Below are 22,703 nucleotides of genomic sequence, written 5' to 3'. Positions count from 1 at the left end.
CCCTTTTTTAAAGTTATATGCTACTGTATATCCAGTGATTGTGTCAAATGTGATTGCATTATGATTGCTATTGCTAAGTGGTTTCCCCACAGTAACCCTTTGTACCAGGTTCTGAATTCTCCTGAGGTTTAGATTTATTTATTTAGAGTAATTCTTATGTGCACCCTCCTCAGGTTACAATATAACATTCATATTAAAATAAAAACAGTACAAATACATAACAGACTTAAACTTAACCCTGTAGAAGGTGGACATTCCTTTTCAATCAACTTCCTGTATTGAATACTTCCTTAAAAAGAAATGTCTTCAGTGCCTCTTAAAAGCCTTAGTTTCTTTAATGCTGCATAGCTGGACTAGTAAGGCATTCCACAATATAGGGCCTGCGATGGAGAATGCCTTTTCACACATTTCCATTAAATGTGCTTCTCAAGGGTTTGGAGCATGTACTAAGCTCTGACTTGCCTAGATTCTAAGTCTTTCCTTCTCATGGGTTCTAGGATCAGCTGCTCCATAAAGCAGTCATCGTTATCATCTAGAAACCCAACCTCTTACATTATTTATTAGGATTTATCACCTGTGTACAAAGGACTAGGTGATGTACATTTCTAAAACAAAAAAAAAATGAAAAACAGACTAACGAATTAAAAGGCAAAATTCTTTAATAACAAAATATGCTGAAATGACTCAATTGAATGTTTCTGCATAGGCAGTCTTAAGTAGACAGGTAGATCTGTTGAAAAAGGAAGGTTTTAAGCACCACTTGAAATGATTTTAAACAATTTAGTTGGTATAAACTTTCTGACAGTGAGTACCAAATTGTAGGTGCTGCTACAGAGAAAGAGCAGTCTTGTTTCTACAAGCCTGGCCTGTTTAGGAGACGACTGACCGAGCCGTACTAGCGCATTGGCCCAAGGACAGTTATTGGACGTAATTAGTTTATGTACATTATGGGACAGACGGGACAAGCCTCGAGTTGCTCAGTAGGGTCAGGAAGATGCCATGCTGTTAGAGACAACTTCTTTGTATTGGACAGGGTGGTGGAAAGCAGGTGCCATCTGTTTCTTTCATATCTGCTGTCTGCTATAAAAATTAAAACAAAGTGGCAGGGGAAGAGAAGGAAAATTATTGCTGAATGCCATTGGTTTGGAATGGATGTAAATGCAATGTTTCTGTCATTAACTTCTAAAATATCTGCCTAAAAAATAAAATGAATCCCTTGAAAATAGAAACTTGGTGTGGATTTACTCTTTTTTTTTTTTTTTTTTAAACAAAGCCTGTTTTTGCATTGGACAGCTGCATTTTATAGCTTTGAGTAAAATTGTGTGTGTCCATGGTAGGCCCCCTGCCAGCCTGAAGAAACACAACCACACAACTTTCTTAGATAGTCCCGTTTTCTTCAGGACCAGTAGAAGTATTAGCCCTCTCTTCTGCACGATGTAAAAGAAATAGCTCTCTTAGAAATAAATCCTGATATATCGTACTGCAAAAAACCTAGAAAAAGTATGAGGAATAATTAGGTGAATGATCACCACAAGAATAATTTGACTTATGTTTTTGACAAAAAAAGGGTAGGTGTTAAAAAGTTATTGGAGAGTTGGGAATTAGTACTCTGTTAGGATGGGTGAAAGGGAAGCTTCAGCCCCACCAAGCCTTGACCAGAAATATCCACATCCATGTGACCCACCAGCGTATGAGGTCCATTTATCAACCTCAGGTCATCACAAAGTAATTATCCTTTTCACAGCCAAGGTGTGGCCTAACTTGCTTCATGCAGACTTGAAGGCTCAATAACGATGAACTTTCCCAGCGTACACAAGATTTGCTTCTGGTGCCTCTTAATGGCTGTGTAAAATGTGAACAAAATTGGTTTAATTAGTTTTCAGTTGTACATGCAACAAAGTATTCCAAATAAAAGTAATGATTCGCCGTGAGCAGGATGGGCTCCACTCGCGGTCCTTTCTCCCAGCTTCTGTGCAGAGAGGAACGCTGTGCAAATTCTGCTCTGCACTGTGCATTGGTCCCCCAGGGATAAAGTATCTTTGTGAGTCTGTGCTCTGGAAAGATGGTGTCCACCCTTCACCTCCCACTCTCCAGCCCTCCTTCACTGACTTCCTGCTGGGTTCAATGGTTCACATCCCCTTTGGGCTGCACCTTCCCAAGTCTGGGGACAGTAATAGTGTAAACCCCTGATTTGCACCAGTTGTTTAGTGGGCAGAGAATGAGAAGAGCAGATTTGTGTATAATCCTAATTCACCACTAACCAACTTTCAGTCATTACCCTAACGCAGAAAACTATAACATTGCAAATGGCATAACCTAGTAAATACCATAAATCCTGTAAATGCATTCTGTTAACGTTTGGTAAATGTATTCTGTTAAATTCCTATCGCCTTTCTCTGCTCCCAGTTGTGCATTTCCCTGTTTTATTGTAACTGCAATTGTTTGCGCTCAGCACCTGTTATTTGTTCTTTTTATTATTACAACCCCTTGTTATTTGTAAACCGGCATGATGTGATTCTCATCACGAATGCCGGTATAGAAAAAACTCAAATAAATAAAATAAATAAATATAATGAAGATGCCTGTGTTGTGTTGACCTCTCCTCAGACACAACTAATCCCCTACTATAACTCTCAGTTGCAAAACTAAAGGAAACATTTAAAAAATAAATCCACAGAATTTCTGTTGCTGTATCTGATGCCCTTTATGGTTTGTACTTCAGGAAGATCTGGGAGCAGGAACTTTACTATATTAGATGTTTTAGGTATAAGTGCAACAATTTCCAAATAATTCTGGGATTTTACATCACATTGATTTATAAACCACAGCTAAAAAGAAAAAAAATCATATTTGAGTGCAGGTTTCTTTCTACTGGGAATATCAATTTTGTTTCATTTTTATCATTCTCCATCAAGTACAAGCTTGAAATAAAAAGAAACAGAGATCTGTTCCATATCTTTGTGAGCAACATGGTGAGAGGGTTAGAAGAATAAAAGGAGATCTGTTCCATTTGTGAGCAACATAGTGAGAGGGTTATAAGAATAAAAGGAGATCTGTTCCATATCTTTGTTAGCAACATAGTGAGAGGGTTAGAAGAATAAAAGGAGATCTGTTCCATATCTTTGTTAGCAACATAGTGAGAGGGTTAGAAGAATAAAAGGAGATCTGTTCCATATCTTTGTTAGCAACACAGTGAGAGGGTTAGAAGAATAAAAGGAGATCTGTTCCATATCTTTGTTAGCAACACAGTGAGAGGGTTAGAAGAATAAAAGGAGATCTGTTCCATATCTTTGTTAGCAACATAGTGAGAGGGTTAGAAGAATAAAAGGAGATCTGTTCCATATCTTTGTTAGCAACACAGTGAGAGGGTTAGAAGAATAAAAGGAGATCTGTTCCATATCTTTGTTAGCAACACAGTGAGAGGGTTAGAAGAATAAAAGGAGATCTGTTCCATATCTTTGTTAGCAACACAGTGAGAGGGTTAGAAGAATAAAAGGAGATCTGTTCCATATCTTTGTTAGCAACATAGTGAGAGGGTTAGAAGAATAAAAGGAGATCTGTTCCATATCTTTGTTAGCAACACAGTGAGAGGGTTAGAAGAATAAAAGGAGATCTGTTCCATATCTTTGTTAGCAACACAGTGAGAGGGTTAGAAGAATAAAAGGAGATCTGTTCCATATCTTTGTTAGCAACATAGTGAGAGGGTTAGAAGAATAAAAGCTTGCCTTTTTGCAGATGACACTAAAATCTGTAACAGCATGGTGCCTGTTTCTGTTCCGATTCACAACATTGACTTGCCTATCTCTTCTCAAGTTAAAAGTCTTGGTGTCTGGATTAACTCCAAGCTTTCTTTCCAACAACAAATTAAAGCAACTCATAAATCAGGGTTTTTTGAACTTAGCCAGAGTTTCAGTTGTAATTCAGGCACTTGTCTTGGCTTCCTTTGATTCCTGCAATGTTGGGAACTGAGGTCTTGCTCTCTATTCATGCATCTTTTACAGAATGCACCATCTTGCCTCATCAATGTCTAATCTACACTGGCTCTCTGTTCAGTGGAGGGTTCAATACAAAATTACAATAATGGTAGAATTTCATCTTTTCCATGGAGTAATGCACCTCTGAAATGTGTGGTCTCTTCCTAGGAGGCTCTTGACATCCCTTCTCTTGACTATAGGAGATGCATGATAGGACATTCTCTGTTGCTGCTTCAAATCTGTGGGACATCTTGCCCATCAGTTTGCAGCTTAACCATTCGAAACACTTTGGATCACAGCTGGAAACCTATTTCTTCAGATTGGCAATGGAATCCAGCCCTGTTGTCAGTTTTGGCAGGATATGTTTCTATTTTTGTCTCTTGGCTGAGGATTCTATTTTATTGAGCTTTTGGCAGTATTGTATGTTTATTGAAGTTTTGATTTAATATTATGTATGCATGGTTTAAAATTGCCTAGCGCTCTGTGCACCAGGCAATTCATAAAATGTAATAACAATAAAGATAAATCAATTGTATGAGCACTGAAGCCCAGACCTAGATTTATCAATAGGCAGCAAAACTCTAGGAGCAGACGGCTTCTTTCCAGCTGTGCAGGATCTCACCCAGCAAGCCCTCTGCTTCCCGATTCAGCTTCAGGGAATAGAAAGGGAGGGGTAAACCTGGAGCAGGCAGAGCAAAGGAATCATTTTTGGGAGGTTGGGAGATTAGGAGCGTCTGAGTGAGAGTGTGAGATAGCACAAGCAGTCTGTAACTCCCCAGAGGACAGACAAGCTGGACTCTGACTTTTCTTATATAAACTTTATTTACAAATGTGGCTTCCCTTCAGCCACATTCACACTCCACATTTATCTTCAGTATTTACTATGCACTTCTCAGCGTTTTCTTTCAGTATTCACATTCATTCTTTACCTTCGGTGTTCAGTTTCTTATAGGAGTTGCCTACTCTGAAGACCCCAGGTCCTAACGTTCATTCCTGCTGTCTGAGATCCCCCTGCTGAGCTCCTATCAGGCCAATGCAATACTGTGGCTCAGGCTAGCGTCTAGGTTAACCCACAGTTGGACGCACGTTTTGGACGCATATCCATAACTCATTATGCAATAAGGGGGTTAGTGCGTGCAAAACATGCATCCAAACCAGCGTGTGGCATATAGCGCTCATCATATGTAAATGCCATGTGGATGAGGCTATTAACTAGAACTCCCTTATGTAAAAAATAAACGTGCGCCCAAAAATGAATGCCCTGCCCTGGAGTTGCCATTAAGTCTTGAGGAGCCCCAAACGTGCTTTTCTATTAACAGAAAAAGCAGAAAATACTGCTTTTCTGTAGTTCCCCCGACTTAACTATCGTGGCCATATTAAGTTGGAGTGATTGCAAAAAGGAGTAATGTAAAGAAATAATAAATGTCTTGCCAGCAGTCAGGTTAGGAAAATGGATACTTGTAAAATTGAGTGTCTGTTCTCCTAACCCGTGCACAGCCACGTCTCCTGGATGCTCGATGCCATGCGCGCTAGGGGCGCATGACTTATCCCGAGTACCACCTTTTTAGCATGGTGGCTCATTTGCCTGTTGCACTGAGTGCCCAAGAGGTGATTGTGCATGTATTTAAAAAAGTGCATCCAGTTTGGGTGCACTGTATTGTGTCGGCCTTGGGTGGACCAGACTAGATGCTGTACTGGTTAAGGAGGGTTTTTAGGGACATTGGACGGGAGATGAGAAGGGATGGCCTGTGTCTGTGTGAAAGGGAGAAGGGATTGGTGTCAGATGTGTGGGTTGGGTGGGAGATTAGAGAGGGTGAATGAAAGGAGGAGCAGAACCAGAACATGGTAGGTACACTTCCCCCCTCCTCCCATTGCAATTTGGATGCTCCCTCCTTGATCTCCCATTCTATTTCCCAGGTCCTGGAAACTCTTTCTTCCTATCTCTCCCTTCTCCCAGATCCTGGAATCCCTTTTACAACCCCTAATCCCAGATCCTCCCTCCTACCACTTTCTTTCACCTCTCCCCATCCCAGAGTTACAATACTATTCTTTCCCCAATCATCCCCATCTCCTCTCCTCCATATCCCCAGCCCTCTCTCTCTCTTCTTCTTACTCACTTATCCCCCCAGACCTCCCTCCCCTCCCCATCCATGAGATTGCTTTTCTTCAAGCTATCTATATTTTGTTTTAAACTTTTATGTATGTCTCTTTTGTACATTACTTAATGTTAAGCTTAAATGATTAACATATTTTAAATAAAGAAAGTTTGGAAAAGTATTTTTCTAATATAAGAGACAGAAATGTTTGTCAATGTGCTTCTGAATTTTCTAATGCTGTGGCTCTGTGCCTCAGATCATCTTCACCCTGAAGTGTGGCCTCCTGGGGAGGTTAGGGCAGCAAAAACCTAAATCCATCGTTGACGAGACTCAGCCGAGATTGCTGACATGGCCTCCATCTATGCAATAATTCTTTCCAGCTGGAGAAGGAGGGAGGGGCAATTTCATTTTCAAGAGCAGAAGGTTTCTACCTTCCTGCTCTGTCCTACCATTCACTCCTTTCTAGAGATGATGTCAATAATTGGGCTTTTGCATGAATCTTTAACAAATTTTTGGACTCTGGTGAAAAATGCCAGATACGCGTTGCTGGCCTCGATTCCCTGACCTTGCTTGCTCCTTTTCTTTGGGGGGGGGGGGGGAATATGCTATGCTTTTCCTGGTGTGCTCTAATCTTTTAAAGGTTTTATTTCTGCAGAAAAATGAAAGTTTTAAAAGCAGCTCCCACGCAGCCACTCCCATCAGTACAAAGTGGAGGAGGGATGGTCACTCCTATGCTGATCTTCCTCTGATTCCCATGCAGGCAGAGAGGGAGCTTAGGCAAGGAGACGGCCACATTAACAGATACCCAACATTTATGTGAAAAGACGTAATGAGCAAAAATCTAGGACGTAAATATATTTGGGTAAAAAAGAGTTAAAAATAAGAAAGGAAAGTGATACTTTAAGTGTCACTCTGGTTAACTCTTCAGCGATGCTCGTGTTTGCTAAGAGAAGCTGCCTGGATGCTTGGAGTTCTGCTTGGTGCTCTCTGCCAGACGGGTGAATGATGCAGCTGCAAGCTATTTCTCATTCTCAGATGAGAACACAATGCTATCTGCGACCAGAAGCACCCATGGAAGACCCCAGGGTCCTACAGCACCTCATTGGCTTTATCCATGTGAATGTATACGGGAAGTGGATTCATTCGTGCAGTCTCCAGGTAAAACCAGGATTTTCTCACCCACAAAAGAAACTGTTTCATGTAAAATGGATGTCACCATATGTTCTACTTTGTTGCAACAAAATCACACAAAGCAACCTTGTATTATCAGCTCTACACTTTATTTCTGGAAGATGTCACCTGGTACCATGACAGTAGGTTTCAGCACATACTAAACTTACAGGTCGACAGAAAAGTTAAACACATGGGTGTCTCTCCAATGCTCTCCTCCATTTTGATCGTCTTAGATTTCCAATTCCAGGTTTTTCTACCACAGCAGAAGACAAATCCAAAATCTCCCTTCCTACACAGCATGAAACTGGCACTGTGAGGGTGTTGTAAAGCTAAAAGCTTTTGAGATCATATCCATGTCCTGCTTTAATAGAGAAGCTCATTCTTGTCATGGGATGCACAAAACAACCCATTTAAAGACACTATCCCTACAAGACTCAAGAAGAAATATAAACAGAGGTGTGGCTAGAAGCTAATGCACCTGCTTCCCTCCCCTGCTCCAGAGATGGGAGATGCTCCATTCCTTCCCAGATTTCTTAAGCTGCAATGTAAGGAAAAGGACATTAAATGCATGAAAGGTGACATCACTACATGACTTTTACACTACAGCAGGGGTAGGCAATTCCAGTACTGGAGTGACACAGTCAGGTTTTCACAATATCCACAATGAATATGCATGAGATATATTTGCATACAATAAAGGCAGTGCATGCAAATCTCTCATGCATATTCATTGTGGACAATCTGAAAACCAGGACTGGAGTTGCCTACCCCTGGTCTATAGGACTTTATCTTTGTAGGCTTGAGCAACAGAAGATAGAAGTCAAGCCAGATGATAGCCCCTGCAGTTTTACTGTGAATGCCTGTGAGAAGCACACTGAGGAGAAGAAGCTGCTGTCTTCACCTTACAGTTTTGCTGGTACTGTCAGACATAAACTTGCTGAGTTTGTAGCTTTCACAAACTCTGCATCCAATCATGAGGCTCAGTATTGTTCACCAGACATCTTCTGACTCACGCCATCATCTCCATGAGAATATGCATATATGTACCAGCTAAAAAAGTCATATGGGAAGCCCACCAATGCCAGTGGATTGGGTAACATCCAATAATATTAACTTTTGGGTGTTATGCATACACATATGTATGAAGTTCTTAGAAGAGAAAAAGACTGGATTTACAGATTCAGGACCATGATGCACTACTTGCTACTGTTCTTGCAAACTTCACATTTGTGATCTTTGTACCCGAAACTTTCATGAAGCTTAAGCCTAAGCTTTGAGACTGGGCTCCTGCTCCATTAACTTGCTGATCTTATTCTGCCAAGCCAATCTTCGCTTATGTTCCCTGCTTACACAGCTTACAGAGGCAGCTAAGTTCTGGGTCTGCAGCCCTGAGATGGTGGTGTTAACCTGCTGTTTACCCACCAGAGGTCTGACTGACCGTCCTCTGTGCAGAGATAGGACCTTGATTCTCCAGTAAGATGACCCAAATGCAGTGGATAATGAGAGAATCTGAAACCATCTTCATGCCCTTCTGATCATTGTAAGATAACTGGCTAAATTACTACTTTAACCTGGGTAGTCAGTTTGCAATGTTTTGAGAAGTGCAAGTTAAACCTTATGTCTAGCTCAAAGTTATTTCATAACTTTTATAATAAGATTGATTTACGCTGTTAAATCAGGAGCTTAAAAACAGTACCTACCATATGTACAACCATTGGGTTTTATGCTGCTACTATTTACCTCTAGAAGGTGTAGATATTCTGCTCCTTTGCATGAACTTGTGCTGCATGTTATCTGATAATAATCTGTAAGTGTAGAAAACCCCCCACTAGGCTGGCTCCCAGGTCTTCTATTATTGTAACTTTTCACTCCAGGGATGTGTGATTTCGGGGAGGAAGAGCAACACTTACTGAATGAGTATGTAGCCTGGAACCCGTTACGCTGTAGGCTCTTGTCAGTGTGCAGCTTGACCATCAGTGAGTTCCCAGTGGAGATCACAACCAGAACAGTGTTAATGCCACAATATTTGCCCAGAAGGGGGGCGGAGAGTCTGACTCCATTGAAAATGGAGAGGTAATCATTGGTGCAGTTGAAGAAAAACTCCAGATTAAAGTCGGTTACCTTCAGTGAGACCTGTGATGGGAGGCAGAGAGGCTGAGACTTGGTGCAGTGTTACTGACCTGCTAGAGAGATGTCCCTAGCAAGCCTAGCAATGGGAAGCCTACCAGAAGTACTTTGTGCGAGCTGTGAAGTTTAGATAACTCACTCTCAGTAATGAGGATCAATTGACAGTAAAGATAGAAGGGAACTAAACCAGAGGAACCAGAAGAGTTTCTCGTGCTCATTGAGCTCTGGTGCCTCCTGATATAATTATCAGACATTTCCACCCTGTACGGGCCTGTCCTTCATCACTGAAGAAACATCTTCTTTCACCTCAGAGCTGTGATTTCCTTTCTTTTATTTCATGGAATTTAATTTTTTGATATTTTCAATTGCTTGGTTAAAGAAATTACTGCCCTTTCATGCTCAGCAGAATAAGCGACAAGGAATTTATTTATTTAGATGCTTGATATGACAGGGACAATGCATAATAAAAGGGATATTACATGAAAACAATATAAGAATATATATCTATAGTATTTACTTATTAAATACTTTTAAATAAATACATCCATACTTTACTTGCTCTATCCATAAGCAGAGAATTTGTGCCGTATTTTGTTTCATAAACTTCATCTTCATGATTGAATAGTGCAGTTCTCCTGAATAGCTTTTCAGCTACAAGAGGTTCCCTTCTACTAGGCCTCTGCTCTCCTTTATCTCTCTCTGTGCCAATTCCTTGATTTTAACTGGAGCAACAGTGTCACATCCCTGGCATAAAAATATTAAACTTTCCTGAACTAACAGTGCATAATCCATGGAGCAAGAGTAACCTCTGTTTACCTTATATCCTGCCGGAGCTGTGATTATCCAGTTGCAATCCTGATTAGGCGGGTACTCGCTGGGGTAGTTTGGAGATGAGAAAGTCCCAGGACTAGTGGTCAGTAAACTGCCACATGTCACTGTGAAGAGAAGTGGGACCCAGGTCAATATCCATAGTTTATTCTGCAATAAAATGCAAGCATCATCCACAAGGTCCTTCCCAAGCTGCCAAGAGGCAATGGACTCGAGCCCTGGTCTCCTGGTTAAAGGTCCACTGCTCTAACCACTAGGGGCTATTCCTCCTCCCACATGTGAATCGATTGCTTCATTCAGAGGCTCTTCTGTACTCAACACTGTGCAGGCAGATGCAAAGTCTGTGGAAACTCTTTCACGTGGATTTAGGGAAAGGTTGCACATACTTTCCGTTTGAAAATTGTTGAAGGAAAAAAGTACCTGCAGATGTTTGCACCTGCTTTTCGGTGGATAGTTTTTCCAGCCAAAACAATGTGAGAAGTTTTGAAAATGCAAAGCGATGCGCATTGTTGCCTCCCCCAGACTAACCCCACTACAGGAACGCCTCCACGAAAATGCAAGAAAAAGTATGCATGTAGTGCAAACATTCAGGCCAATGCGATACCGAGGGCTCAGGTTAACCCACAGTTGGATGCGCGACCATAACTCCTGATGCAAAATGCACATCCAAACCAGTGTGCAGCTAATAGCCCTCGTCATATGTAAATGCCATGTTGATGACGCTATTAGCTAGCACCCCCTTATGTAAAAAATAAATGTGCGCTTGATGCGCATATTTTTACTCTGAAAAATTCACGCAAGCCCTAGAGCTGGCGTTAAGTCTTGAGGAGCCCCAAACGTTTATAGAAAAGCATAAAATATACTGCTTTTCTGTGGTTCCTCTGACTTAATGTTGCCATGATATTAGTTGGAGGAACCACAAAAAAAGCAGTAACATGAAAAAGAAATAATTTTAAAAAAATGTCTTGCCGGCAGTCAGGTTAGGAAAAATGGATGCTGCTAACCTGCACACAGCCACTTCTCCTGGGCACCCGATGCCATGGACGTGCCAGGGACACACAATTTATCCCTAGCTCATCCTTTTTAGCATGGCGGCTCATTTGCCTATTGCATCAAGTGCCCAGGAAAGGTGATTGTACGTGCATTAAAAAAAGTGCGTCCAGCACTGTTGGCTTGATGCCTTGATCCCACTCTCTTCAGTGTCTCTGCTGAGCTCCAGTGCTAAGGGGGATCCTTTCACAATCAGGGTCTCCTGCAGGTAAGACAGCACCCGAGGGGTGCAAGGCTCAGGGCAAATCCGCAGGCGTGGTCCCCTCCTGGGATTAAGGAGTGGGTTCTCCCTATGATTGAAGAGTAGGGGGGGGGGCCTATCCAGGCCATATGAAGTCTGTCACTGGCCGCTGCTGATCTTTGCATGGCATGGGGAATGAGAGCTCCTGGCCCCAAGGTGCTCTTGTGCACCAGCGTCAGCTGTGGGACCCCTGTAGCAGCAATAGGGAAGGGAAGTGATGTCAGATGTCAGGCAGCAAGGGGGGGGGCTCTGATTCACCAATCACGAAGGCCGCTTCTGACAAAGCCCTGAAGCTTGAGTTTGTATTAATCAACTCCTCCCTGAGAATTTTGCTGTGTCAGCTTCCACTCGAGCCTCACATTGCTGGAAACCCCTAGACAGCACTACAACTAGAGACAGCTCCTTCTATCCTCTGCTCCTCTTGTCTTCCAGTCTAATTCTCTCTCTTTCTACAGAGGATGAACTCACTGTAGGGGTTATATACTAAGCTGTCATAATGTGATAATGCGGCAATGCATTAGGAGATTTGCTTGGGTAAAGTGGCCCTCCTCATGCCAGCTTCCCCAGGATGTACAATTTTAGCTGCATTGTGAGGAGGGGGTGTGTCTAAGTATAGGGAGGAAAACACACCTGCACATTTCCCCAATCTCACCCCCCTTTCCACTGCCTGCAGAACTAGCAGATGTATATTATGCAGCCCTTTTACTGCATAGTGTATAGGGTAGCATTCCCTTGGAAATTAGCTACAAAGTTTGAATGGTAAAATTGCCCGCATGCTTTGCAACAACCTGGGCTACTCAAAATCTCCCCTTTTATTTCTGTTCTACTACTACTTTATTTATTTATAAATCTATGTATTGCTTATTAACGTTTCTAAGCGATTTACAAAGGTACATTCATAAATTAACAAAAACATCATAAATCAAAAACAACCAAACAAAAAAAGCAAATAAAACATAAAAACAATAACATCGAGAGCAGACATTTCTCAGAGTTCGATTAAAGTGGGCTTCAAGGATCAGTCTCCCACTCACTAACTGAAAAACTACTTTTCCAGAGGGAAATAGTGGTGAAACTGTTATATTTTTTATTTATTGAGCAAAGTATTGTGGTTACTATTCTGGCCTACCCATGATGACCATGTAGAAATAAAGATCAACAAACACACTGTAAGTGATACTTTTTACTGGACTAACTCATTTCATATCATGAAAGCTTGATCACCTACATGTTTGCTGGCCCTTATTTACCATAGTGAGAGACTGGAGGAAGGAGAGTTACATACCAGAGCTGTAAGAAGCCTTGAAGCCGCTGCCCGCAATGGCGCCATCACTGATAAACTGCACAAGCAGCAGGTTTGAAGAAGCTATTAGAGGAGGTGGCAGTCCCGTAGTAAGACAGGGGATGACTGGCTGTCTCCATCATAAACCCTAATGTAGTCAGAGGCACAGCTGGGTGAGGACTGGACATCAAAGGCATCAAATTGAAGGAGAATCTGGGAAAGAAGAAGACAAAAGATAGCTTTCATTCTGAACATGGACCCATGTTTTCCTTTGTAAAGTAGACACATGGAGAGGCAGACAAAGAGAAAGCCAAAACAGGGAAAGATGTAGTCATTAGGATAAAACAAATTGAGATGCTAGAAAGTCACAAAATAATCAAATAACCATTTAATGATAAATTAAAGCAAGAGCACAAAAATCACAGTAATGGTCATAAAAACTACTACAATAAAAAATAGAAAGGTAAAACTGAATCCCAAAGGCTGCGTAGTGCATGCTAGTGGTGCTTCCTTCTGCTTTTCTTTTCAAAGTGAACCTCTGTTAGCATGTTTAGCCTTTTTGTAGGCGTTCCACATACATGTTTTAGGAAACCCCTTATAGCTCGTAGGTCATATTCCTGTCCAGTAGAAGACATTCTCCTTAGCTGGAAGAGCCTGTTTGCAGGCAACTTTCTTTGAGGTGTCCAAGACGGCAGCTGTTAATATGCAAGTGGGCTTTCCTATTTGTTGCTCTACAGTGGATCACAGTAGATAGATAATTATTTTCTTTCCTAAGTAAAACATCTAAAAAGGGGAGCTCTGAGTTACTAACATTCATCTTTCAGATGATTTAAAAGGAATGTGATTCATCTATTGAAGCTCTCCACAAAAGGACTGAATTGAAATATGGATGATAAGAAAATAAGAGCATAAGAACATAAGTAATTGCCATACTGGGTCAAACTAAGGATCCATCAAGCCCAGCATCCTGTTTCCAACAGTGGCCAATCCAGGCTACAAGTACCTGGCAAGGTCATGATTTCTGAAGACAGCCTTTTCAAATTGAGCAAAATAACATCAGCGGTGTCACATATATAAGATGCAATTTTCTGCTTGCATTTGGGACTTAGGGAGCTGATTTTAAAAGGAAGAAGCAGCATTATAACTACAGTAATGGATTGGATTGGAAGTTCAAAAATGATTTTGTCATTTTTAAATTTGGAAATGGCCCTATCCATCTCTAATCAACAATGCCATGTTACATCAGGGGTTATGTTCCCTGAGGGAGTTACCTTGTTTGCTGTGAGCCGGATCAGCCAGACACACTTGGAATTAGGTGAGTACACAGAAGGGTAATTGGCAGAAGAGAATGATCCCGTGGTACCAGAAAGGAGAGTGCTGCATATACCTGTGAAAGGACATGAGATAAATCCATAATATGCCTTACAGACAAAAGCAGTGCAGGAGAGGGCCGGTTAGCTCTAAATCACAAGAGAGGAACTGGAAGTGTCCATAGCTCTGTGCATGGACCCTTGCAGAGGCAGAAATGGTCATTTACCACACTGGTACAGCTTGTTGATTTTAGAAATATCCAAGTTACTGAGTCCATATCTCTGTCCAATCTCTACAGATGAGTCAGGTTTGGGCACTATAGTTGCCTGGCCAGATGTGTTACTAAAGGCATATCTGAAGAGAGAAAAAAAATGCTTTCATGAATTTTTACACTCCCGAGCAGGGTCATATTACATGTGGGATATACATTTGGGAAAATTAATCTGAAATTAAATTCCTGATGTTCCTGGCACTTTCACTGGCCATAATCCTTACTCCTGGTTCAGCTGCTCACATATTTTATGCACCAGCCTCTGGCAGGGCATAAGATGTGTATCCTAACTCTATGCAGCAGACTTTCTAGGGCCAGTGCATTTCAACATCCACAAATCACATGCACCATGCATTTCACTAATGACTCCACATCAGCAGCAGATCTGAAACAGCTCACAGTCATTTCATTATAATGACAGATGAGGATCATGGAGCCAGGGGATGTGGCATCATTTATAGCCATTACTCCACAGCCTTGATGCCTTTTTCATGATGTTTAACTTTGGCATAAAGTGTTTTTCTCTCATTCTGGGTTTACTTTCATGTTTCTTCATGCCATACCTTGCGAGCAGCACTCACACTCACCTGCCATAGTGCATCACTGAGCTGTAGTCATACTCCAGGCCCAGGTTATTGGTGACTTCTTGCCTGAAGTTAACTTTAACATCTGCAAGTAAGATTAAAGAGTTTGAGAACTCTTCTCTGTGGATATTCATGCTGGGATGATAGTCTTTTATCAGGGATAGATTTAATGCATGAGCACAGTGCTGTGCTGGAAAACGATGGCTAATGATGAGCACAGGCAAGGATACCTGAAGATACCAGCACTTTATAAAAAGGATATCCCATGACTACAGCAATTTTGCTGATCTGATTAACTTGACAGTAGATGAATTTCTTCTCTATTGAGAGATCAGTTGCACCGATGAGGCCAGTATGTTCTTTACCTTCTGGGATGTATTGAAACATGATGTCCACATAATCATTTCGATCACTCCGGCACTGTTCATGGTGAAAGCCCAGGGCGTGGTTGAGCTCATGTTGGATTGTTCCTTTGGACAAGCAGCCGCCTTTTAACAGAGACACATCCTGGGCACCCCCCGACCTTCCCAGAAAGGACCAGCACCTGAAGGAGGCATTGGAGAGCAAGGATTGTTACAGGCACTGTATATCTAGTAAGTGAAAGCTTGCATAGCAGGTTGCAGCTGCAAACTCTGTCACTCACTTCATTTGGATGGGAATAGCCACCGCTGCAAATATTTCTGCAGGAAGCCCTGCATGAATTTCCTGCTTCTGGCTCTGGTTCTTAAATACCCAAATACAAGCAATACAAATACATCTCTGCTCTAAACTGTAAGGGCCTGGTTTTAAAAAGCATTTACACACTTAAAATTGGGTTTTACCCATGTGAATGCATTTTACCCATGTAAGCTGGCTTTTGAAAATTGCTACAATAGATTTCATGGAATTGCCCATAGGATACTTTACACGCATAAATGACTTTTTAAAATTGCTATGGTAGTAGTTACATTTACACATGTAACTTTTTAAAATTACCTCCTATATGAGAACTTGTTTTTTAATTTAGCATTCACAATCCATCAAGGAGTCCCTTGTCTAGTACAGTCCATGCTTGTCATTTAAAATCATGATAGAGGTACCCAAAGTCAAGAAAACACTGCAGCTGGCCTGGAACTCACCCGTCCACAGACTTCATTTGCAGGTAGTCTGCTTCTGTTGTGCGCTTTATAAAATGGACACAGGTCAAAGCAGAAAACTCCCTCATTGCTCCAGTAATTGTGGCCATCTCGGCATCAGCTGGGAAAGAATGGTGTTAACAGATGATGTTAGCTCAGCTCCACAAGATAAGGGTAGAGTCACCCAAATCAGTTGCAAAGTGTAGAGCTGTTCATGCTGTCCAGGGATTGACTGTAAGCCTGCCCAGCAGCATTTCCATCCCGATCACCTTGTGAAATCAATACAAAATAAAATCTGATGCACATCCTGACTCCAGGAACAAGATAAGAACCGGAAGTAAGTCTGTTAGATATTGATATTGTGATAGCATGAGGCAGGGCGAAGGGTAAGATTCTGAGCTCCCCAAAACAGAAGCAGCTCAGCTGAGGGCGCAGTAATGGCATCAGTACACTGTGCTTTCACGATGTAGCCTGCTTGCAACTTGCTCTGAAAGAGGCAAAGGCAGAGAACTCACTGTAGTCCGGGGAGAGGACGTAGGGCACCTTGATGGCTCCGTCACTGGATTTGGGCCAGAAGCAGTTGTTGCTTGGACAGTTCAGGGCGCTGCGCCCAGATCTGACAGCGATGTCCCCATTCTCCAGTGGCTGCAGGCTCCCTGGGAACAGGAAGAGCAGAAAGGGTAATGAGAGGGAGGGTGCCTGGGCACCATGGATCCAAATCACAGTTCTGTCACTGATTCTCATCTGGACCATGGACAGTAAGTTTATCTCCGTACACAAAGTACCCTGTCCTCGAAAGCTCCTGCCTCAGTCTATAAGGTGCCACCCACGCCAGACTAACACGGCTATCCCACTACAGATGTCACTGAATAATCTTAAAAATAATTGTCTTTTCCTCCTCGGCTCTTTGGTAGCTAAAGTATGGTAAAGGTGCCAGAAATGATTAATCTTGTGTCATCTGAAAAAGAGAGGGAAACACCAACAAAATGTCCTGCTTCATTTTGTGTTTGCCATCCGAAACACAAAATGTCACAAAACAAAATTTTATTTCTATCATTTACTACACACTAAATTATTTTACTGCATGTTAAATCCATGTAGCACACTAAAAGAATTTAGCAAGTGCTAAATGAGAGAAATGAAGTGAAACAAAAGCCAAACAAAAAGAAAAAGAAAAGATTTGTACAGCAGACTTCAGACAGTGCCAGTGGCTACAATTACTGCGTCTTCTGGAAGTGCTTAATTGCATAAAGCACGATGGAGTCCTGACTGGGTGGCCGGAGCAAGACGTTTGCAGCATTATTGCTAAACAGCTTTAAGAATCCTTGGTATAATATTTCTGTCATTCCTTTCAACTTCCTGAGCTAATGACGTGTGAGATTTTTGGGATGTTCAATAGATACAAGAAGGCAATTTTGATATGTAAGGGGGTGACACCACTGAAGCCTAAAGACTTGAAAGGGTTTTCATGTTTAGAGAAATAGTTAAATCTGAGGTCTGAGCTCATTGAGGCAGGCAACGAAAATCTCTTAAGAAAGAAAGGAGAATATGCACTAGATCGTGAGTGCCACTGCTGCAGCACAGCTTCGAAGACGGGCTCTGCTCTGTCATACTCAGTCTTCCAAATGCAGAGTGCTAGGATCCAGGCTGCTTCAATACAAGCTATGGGAAATCTCTCTTTACCTTGGTTTGCCTTTGTAATGAGAGAGAATATATCTTCCTTGCCCTTGGATCCTGCTTCTTCACTGCGTCCTGGACAAAAAGAATCACATGGCAATGATTTTAAGTTGAGCTCTCACCACTACAATGGAACGAAGAGTGTAGAGTTCACAGCATCATAAGGTTTATTTTTGTACTACAGTTTATGGAATAAAACAAACATTGAATGCATCAGTAAGCCTGACAATTCTCCTTTGAAGATCAGATTTGGGGGTTTCATTTCATTATTATTTTGTAGAAATCAAGGTTCCTAAAATTTGTTGGTGAGACCTTGTTATTGGACTGATGATAATTTCTGACTGGTTAGTCCAATAAAAAGGCCTCACCTACTACTTGTTAGTTCATTTTTATTTCCTCATATCCAAGTAGACTAACATGGTAACTACATCACATTCTTTTTTTTATTATTTTGTAGAGAGGATTTTACAGAATTTCATCCCATACTCCAAATATGGCCTAAAAAGCCACCTGTATATTGGTGAGATAATTATCCTTGACGCTGTCTCTACTGAGGACATCACAATGAGGCAAAGCCTGTTCTAATGCTCAGCAGATTTCTTGTCTTGAGATGAAACAAAATCATTTGTCACCTTAAAGCTGAGCAAACATAGGCAGGAAGCTCTCTGACCTGCAATTACTGTCATCTGCTGGTGAACTTAAAGAGATCGTCAAGCTTGGGGCTGCATACATCAAGGATTTTCTCCCTATCTGCGCCAATAAGAAAAGCGCCACAGCTCCCTTAGTCACAGGAAGGAAGAGTAATTTTCAAAGCCATTTCCACAGGTAAAGCAGTGCTTTATCCTTACTCAAGGAAACAGACTTTTGGATAATTGTCCACCCTATGTGCAGGTAAACGTGTGCGTGTAGTGCCTGTGCATGCATAACTTTATCTGAGTGCAAGGAGGTTTTCCGAGGGAAGAGTTAGAGAGCGATTTGTATTTGCACTCATACTTCAGAATTTTCCTGGGAAAGCTACCTGCACGAACTAGCAGGTGTAAATATGAAAGGTAAGCAATATAGGGGAGATATGATAGACATTAAACTATCTCCAAGGTCTCCATGCACAGGAGGACAGCTTCTTTGAATGGAAAGGAGGCTCTAGAGTAAGGGGTCATGGGATGAGCTTGAAAGGGGTAGACTTAGCAGTAATCTTAGGAAATATTTCTTTACAGAGAGGGTGGTGGAAGCATGGAAGGGCCTCCCAGTGGAGGAGGTGGAGACAAAACAGTATCTGAATTCAAGAAAGCCTGGGATAAATACAGGGATCACTAAGGAAGTGAGGAGCATTAAAGGTAAATTAATTGTTCAGATGTGCCTTACGGTCTTTTTCTATGTTTCTATGTTTTTCTAGGTACTTTTGAGCCATGTTAGTGCACATGGATACATGGAATTAAAGATTAACAAACAGGCTGTAAGTAATAGCTTTTCATTGGACTAACTTAGTACATCTGTGATGAGCTTCAAGAGTTATTCTTTCTTATGCTTCATGTGAGCTGATGAAGAGAAGAGAACTTTCAAAAGCTCATCACAGATGTAAAGATGTGTGAAACCTTGAGTGTTTGATTTTTGAGATGTAATTCCTTTTCTGATACCATTTTTTTGTTCCTTTTGGTTCCCTGTAAACCGATGTGATGTCCCAATGAACGTCGGTATAGAAGAGCAATAAATGAAATAAATATTAAGTTAGTCCAATATGAAGGTGTCACCTACAACCTATTTGTTAACCCTTAATTCTAGGTAATTTTCAAAGTGTTAAGCACACGTAATTTCACTTTAAAAATGAATGTAAAGCCCATGGATAAAAGATATCTGGGCAGTTATAAAATTATCCTCAGGGAGGATAACTGTGAAACACGTGCGATTGTGCTCATGAGGGCTTGCACACACAAAGGATGCCTTTTGTATCATGCACACACACATGTGCGCACAGCTTGCAAAATGTGTGACCACAAAAGTGATAGCTGCTGCTTGTGAAAAGCTTTTCTGATGCCCATAAAGGTGCTATATTGATCGTTTCCTTGAAGCAAACGTGGGTGGCGTTGGATTAGTGATCATTTCAGTCTACATGGGAGGTTTCAACAATGGGGCATATCATCTTCACATCTTTTTTTCACATTTTGATGGATTTTCCTTTCCATTAGTGTTTAAGATAAGTACTAAATTTTATGTGCATAATCAAAAGAAAAAAAAGATTTAAAAAATGTGGATGGTAATGGTGGAGAGGCAGACCTATAATTATATATCCTAGGCAAGCAACAATGGTTGCAGTTAAGCTTGCAGCAATGCACATGGCCTATTAATATGATGGTCTTGCCTATATAAACAAACTTTGTTGTGTCAACTAGGAATACATAATATTATATTTACCATTCTATATCTAGCCAATGTCATAGATTGTTGGGGAGTGATGCATGGTTGCTGGTACTCCCTAAAGCTGTCCCCTCTATGTAAATGGATATTCCCATTGCCTGCACTGCACAACTCCCTTAATAGAGACCTGGGGTTTTAGGGTCCTTCATGCAGGCTGCCTGTGCAGCTATACTTTTGGTGCAGGTGCCATCACATCACTTCTAGAACAATTACTATTTTTGCTTAGAAACAAACACTGTAATTAGCATAATTTACTTCTCACACATGTATTCAAAGTCCCTGGCTATTCAAAACAGGATTATCTGACAGAAAATCTACATTTTCAATAAATGATTGCACTTACCTATTGTCTCATCCTGCTTGAAGATGACCTACAAAAGTGAAATGTAAATTGTTCATTGAGATTTCAGGAATCCATCCACAGGGTTTTAAAATCATCAATTCAAATCATTTTGGATACATTTTTTAAGATGATTGAATAATGAATGTTTATGAAAGATGCACCAGTGGACAGTAGCCAGGGTTGAAGCCTTGATGATTGGCATCACTGCTCATAAGTTTCAAACCCTTTTTGTGTTTAAAATCATCTTTGGAAAGCCTCCAAGGGCAAGTAAGTGACCCGTATCTACAGGGTGATAAACAAGCTAGATTATGCTAGATACAAATATACTCAGCTATCACACAGTAAGCATTAGTAGTAAATGTTAGTGATTGAGATCATACCCAGCAAAGCCTAGCTTAAGAACGAGGTTCATTCCTCCCATGGCATGGGCAGACAAACCCATTTGGACACACAAATGCCAGGAGACAAAGCAGTTTAGCTGAAAATGCTTCCGGCAGGACCACATTCTTCCAAAACATGGTCTGTGTATTGTGATGTGTTAGTAAGCAGACCTTTCTGCCATCGGTTTTGAGGCTCTCATAGCTGGAATATGTCTGGGAAACTTCAGAGTTTGATGCCATGTTGCACTATAAGTCCTGATGGGGTGTCTTGGCTGGCAATGGAATCCAGCATGACTGAATGAAGCATAGAAAGTGACTGTGATAGCACCCAGTTCTAGAGAGCAGGTAAGCATGCGTTTGCATGAAAGAGCCCTGGATTATGTACTGCTGCTGTGTTCATGTCATGCCATTGTCTATCACTTCATTTGGATTCCTTCCACAAAGCTCATTAAGAATGAGATGTAGTGACAGTACATCAGAAACCCTTGGCATACCTAAGGCACAATTCCTGCTGGTTTTACACTTTATGTTTTTTGTCTGTATGATGTGTTATGTTTTATATTGTATATTGTGTTTTTATTTTAATGTTTTATTAATGTTCATATTTATGTTTTTATATTAAGTATTATGAATGCATTTTTAATTGTAAACCCCTTGGATTATTTTTTTAAGTGGTATATCAAGTTTAATAATTATAACCTAAACAAAATTGCTGGATCAATGCAGAATCTTGTATAACATCTATTTTGGCAGTTAATGAAAAAATATGTTTTCAAGAAATATTGTACAGACTTAAATAAGTGACATTTCCCATTCATTTCACCTACTGTATCTATTTTGAGTGTGGAAAAAGCAGGAGGTGGTGCATGTAACATTGATATAACAATGTACGAATGTTCCTACCCTACTCTGTAAATCCACTGGAAAAATCTCTCCTTTGTTACCTATAGGAAAGTACATTTAATATGCATTAACACACACATGTAGATTACAGACATGCATATCTAGATCTGTGTTTCTCACCTGTAGAGGGTTGCCCATGGTGGTAGAGAAGGCAATGGCCAGCCTCAGGTTCTGGAGACAGCTCTCTCCCCTCCTCTAATATGCACGGATTTAAGGACTCTCTCCTTCTCTCTCCAGCTCCTCGCTCTATCAGACCTCAGAGCCCTGAACTCCCAGGCGCAGGGAGAACAGGACCAGCCTTAAAATCCTGGTGGAGGTGCCCAGGGTCTGGAGAGGAGCAGGACTAATCTGTAAATACTACTTATTACAGACTGTAACAGGCATGATAGTTTTGTTTTGATTAGAAATGTTTCTTCGCATTAGAAACAAAATGAACTGTTCATTATCTCTTTAAAGCAGGAGAAATTGTGTTTGACACCCCCCTCCCTTATGCCCAGGAGGCACTGACCACAGCTCTGAGGACCTCAGGTGTAGTGGGGGTTAAGGAGAAGCCATCAGTAGAAATGCGACTCTTGTGCAGCGCGTGCAAGCACTGTCAGGACATTGAACATCTGGGTGGGGGGTGTTTGTTTCTTTTCTTGGGGTGGGGAGGGTTCATTTCATTCTTTTGATTTTGTTTTTTTATTTTCATTTTTGTTTGTATTTAAACTGAAGAAAATAAAAGTCCATCTCCCCTGGTTTCCTGGAGCCTTTTGGAATACAGCACCTGCAGGGCGGGATTCTGGTACTTCATGCATATTAATTTTACTTGATATTATAGCAACAATACTCATAGAAATACTCATAGAAACACAGAAACATAGAAATGACGGCAGAAGAAGACCAAACGGCCCATCCAGTCTGCCCAGCAAGCTTCGCACTTTTTTTTTTCTCTCA

The 22,703-nt window shown here is 41.2% G+C and overlaps 1 protein-coding gene across 1 annotated transcript; it reads right to left on the bottom strand.

The window, feature by feature from the left end:
• Positions 1–588: 588 nt before the first annotated feature.
• On the bottom strand, positions 589–21,905 carry LOC115079458 (embryonic protein UVS.2-like). The gene is given in 14 exon segments (XM_029583076.1): positions 589–605; positions 9,154–9,376; positions 10,187–10,305; positions 12,775–12,882; positions 12,885–12,984; positions 14,043–14,158; positions 14,309–14,436; positions 14,941–15,022; positions 15,303–15,481; positions 16,056–16,173; positions 16,568–16,708; positions 17,736–17,804; positions 20,485–20,512; positions 21,888–21,905. Coding segments are annotated over 14 exon segments (1,446 nt in total).
• Positions 21,906–22,703: the final 798 nt, after the last annotated feature.

The sequence above is a fragment of the Rhinatrema bivittatum genome, chromosome 17 (genome assembly GCF_901001135.1).
Source record: "Rhinatrema bivittatum chromosome 17, aRhiBiv1.1, whole genome shotgun sequence".
In the NCBI taxonomy this organism is placed as follows: Eukaryota; Metazoa; Chordata; class Amphibia; order Gymnophiona; family Rhinatrematidae; genus Rhinatrema; species Rhinatrema bivittatum.
This window is presented reverse-complemented; position numbering and strand designations above follow the sequence as displayed.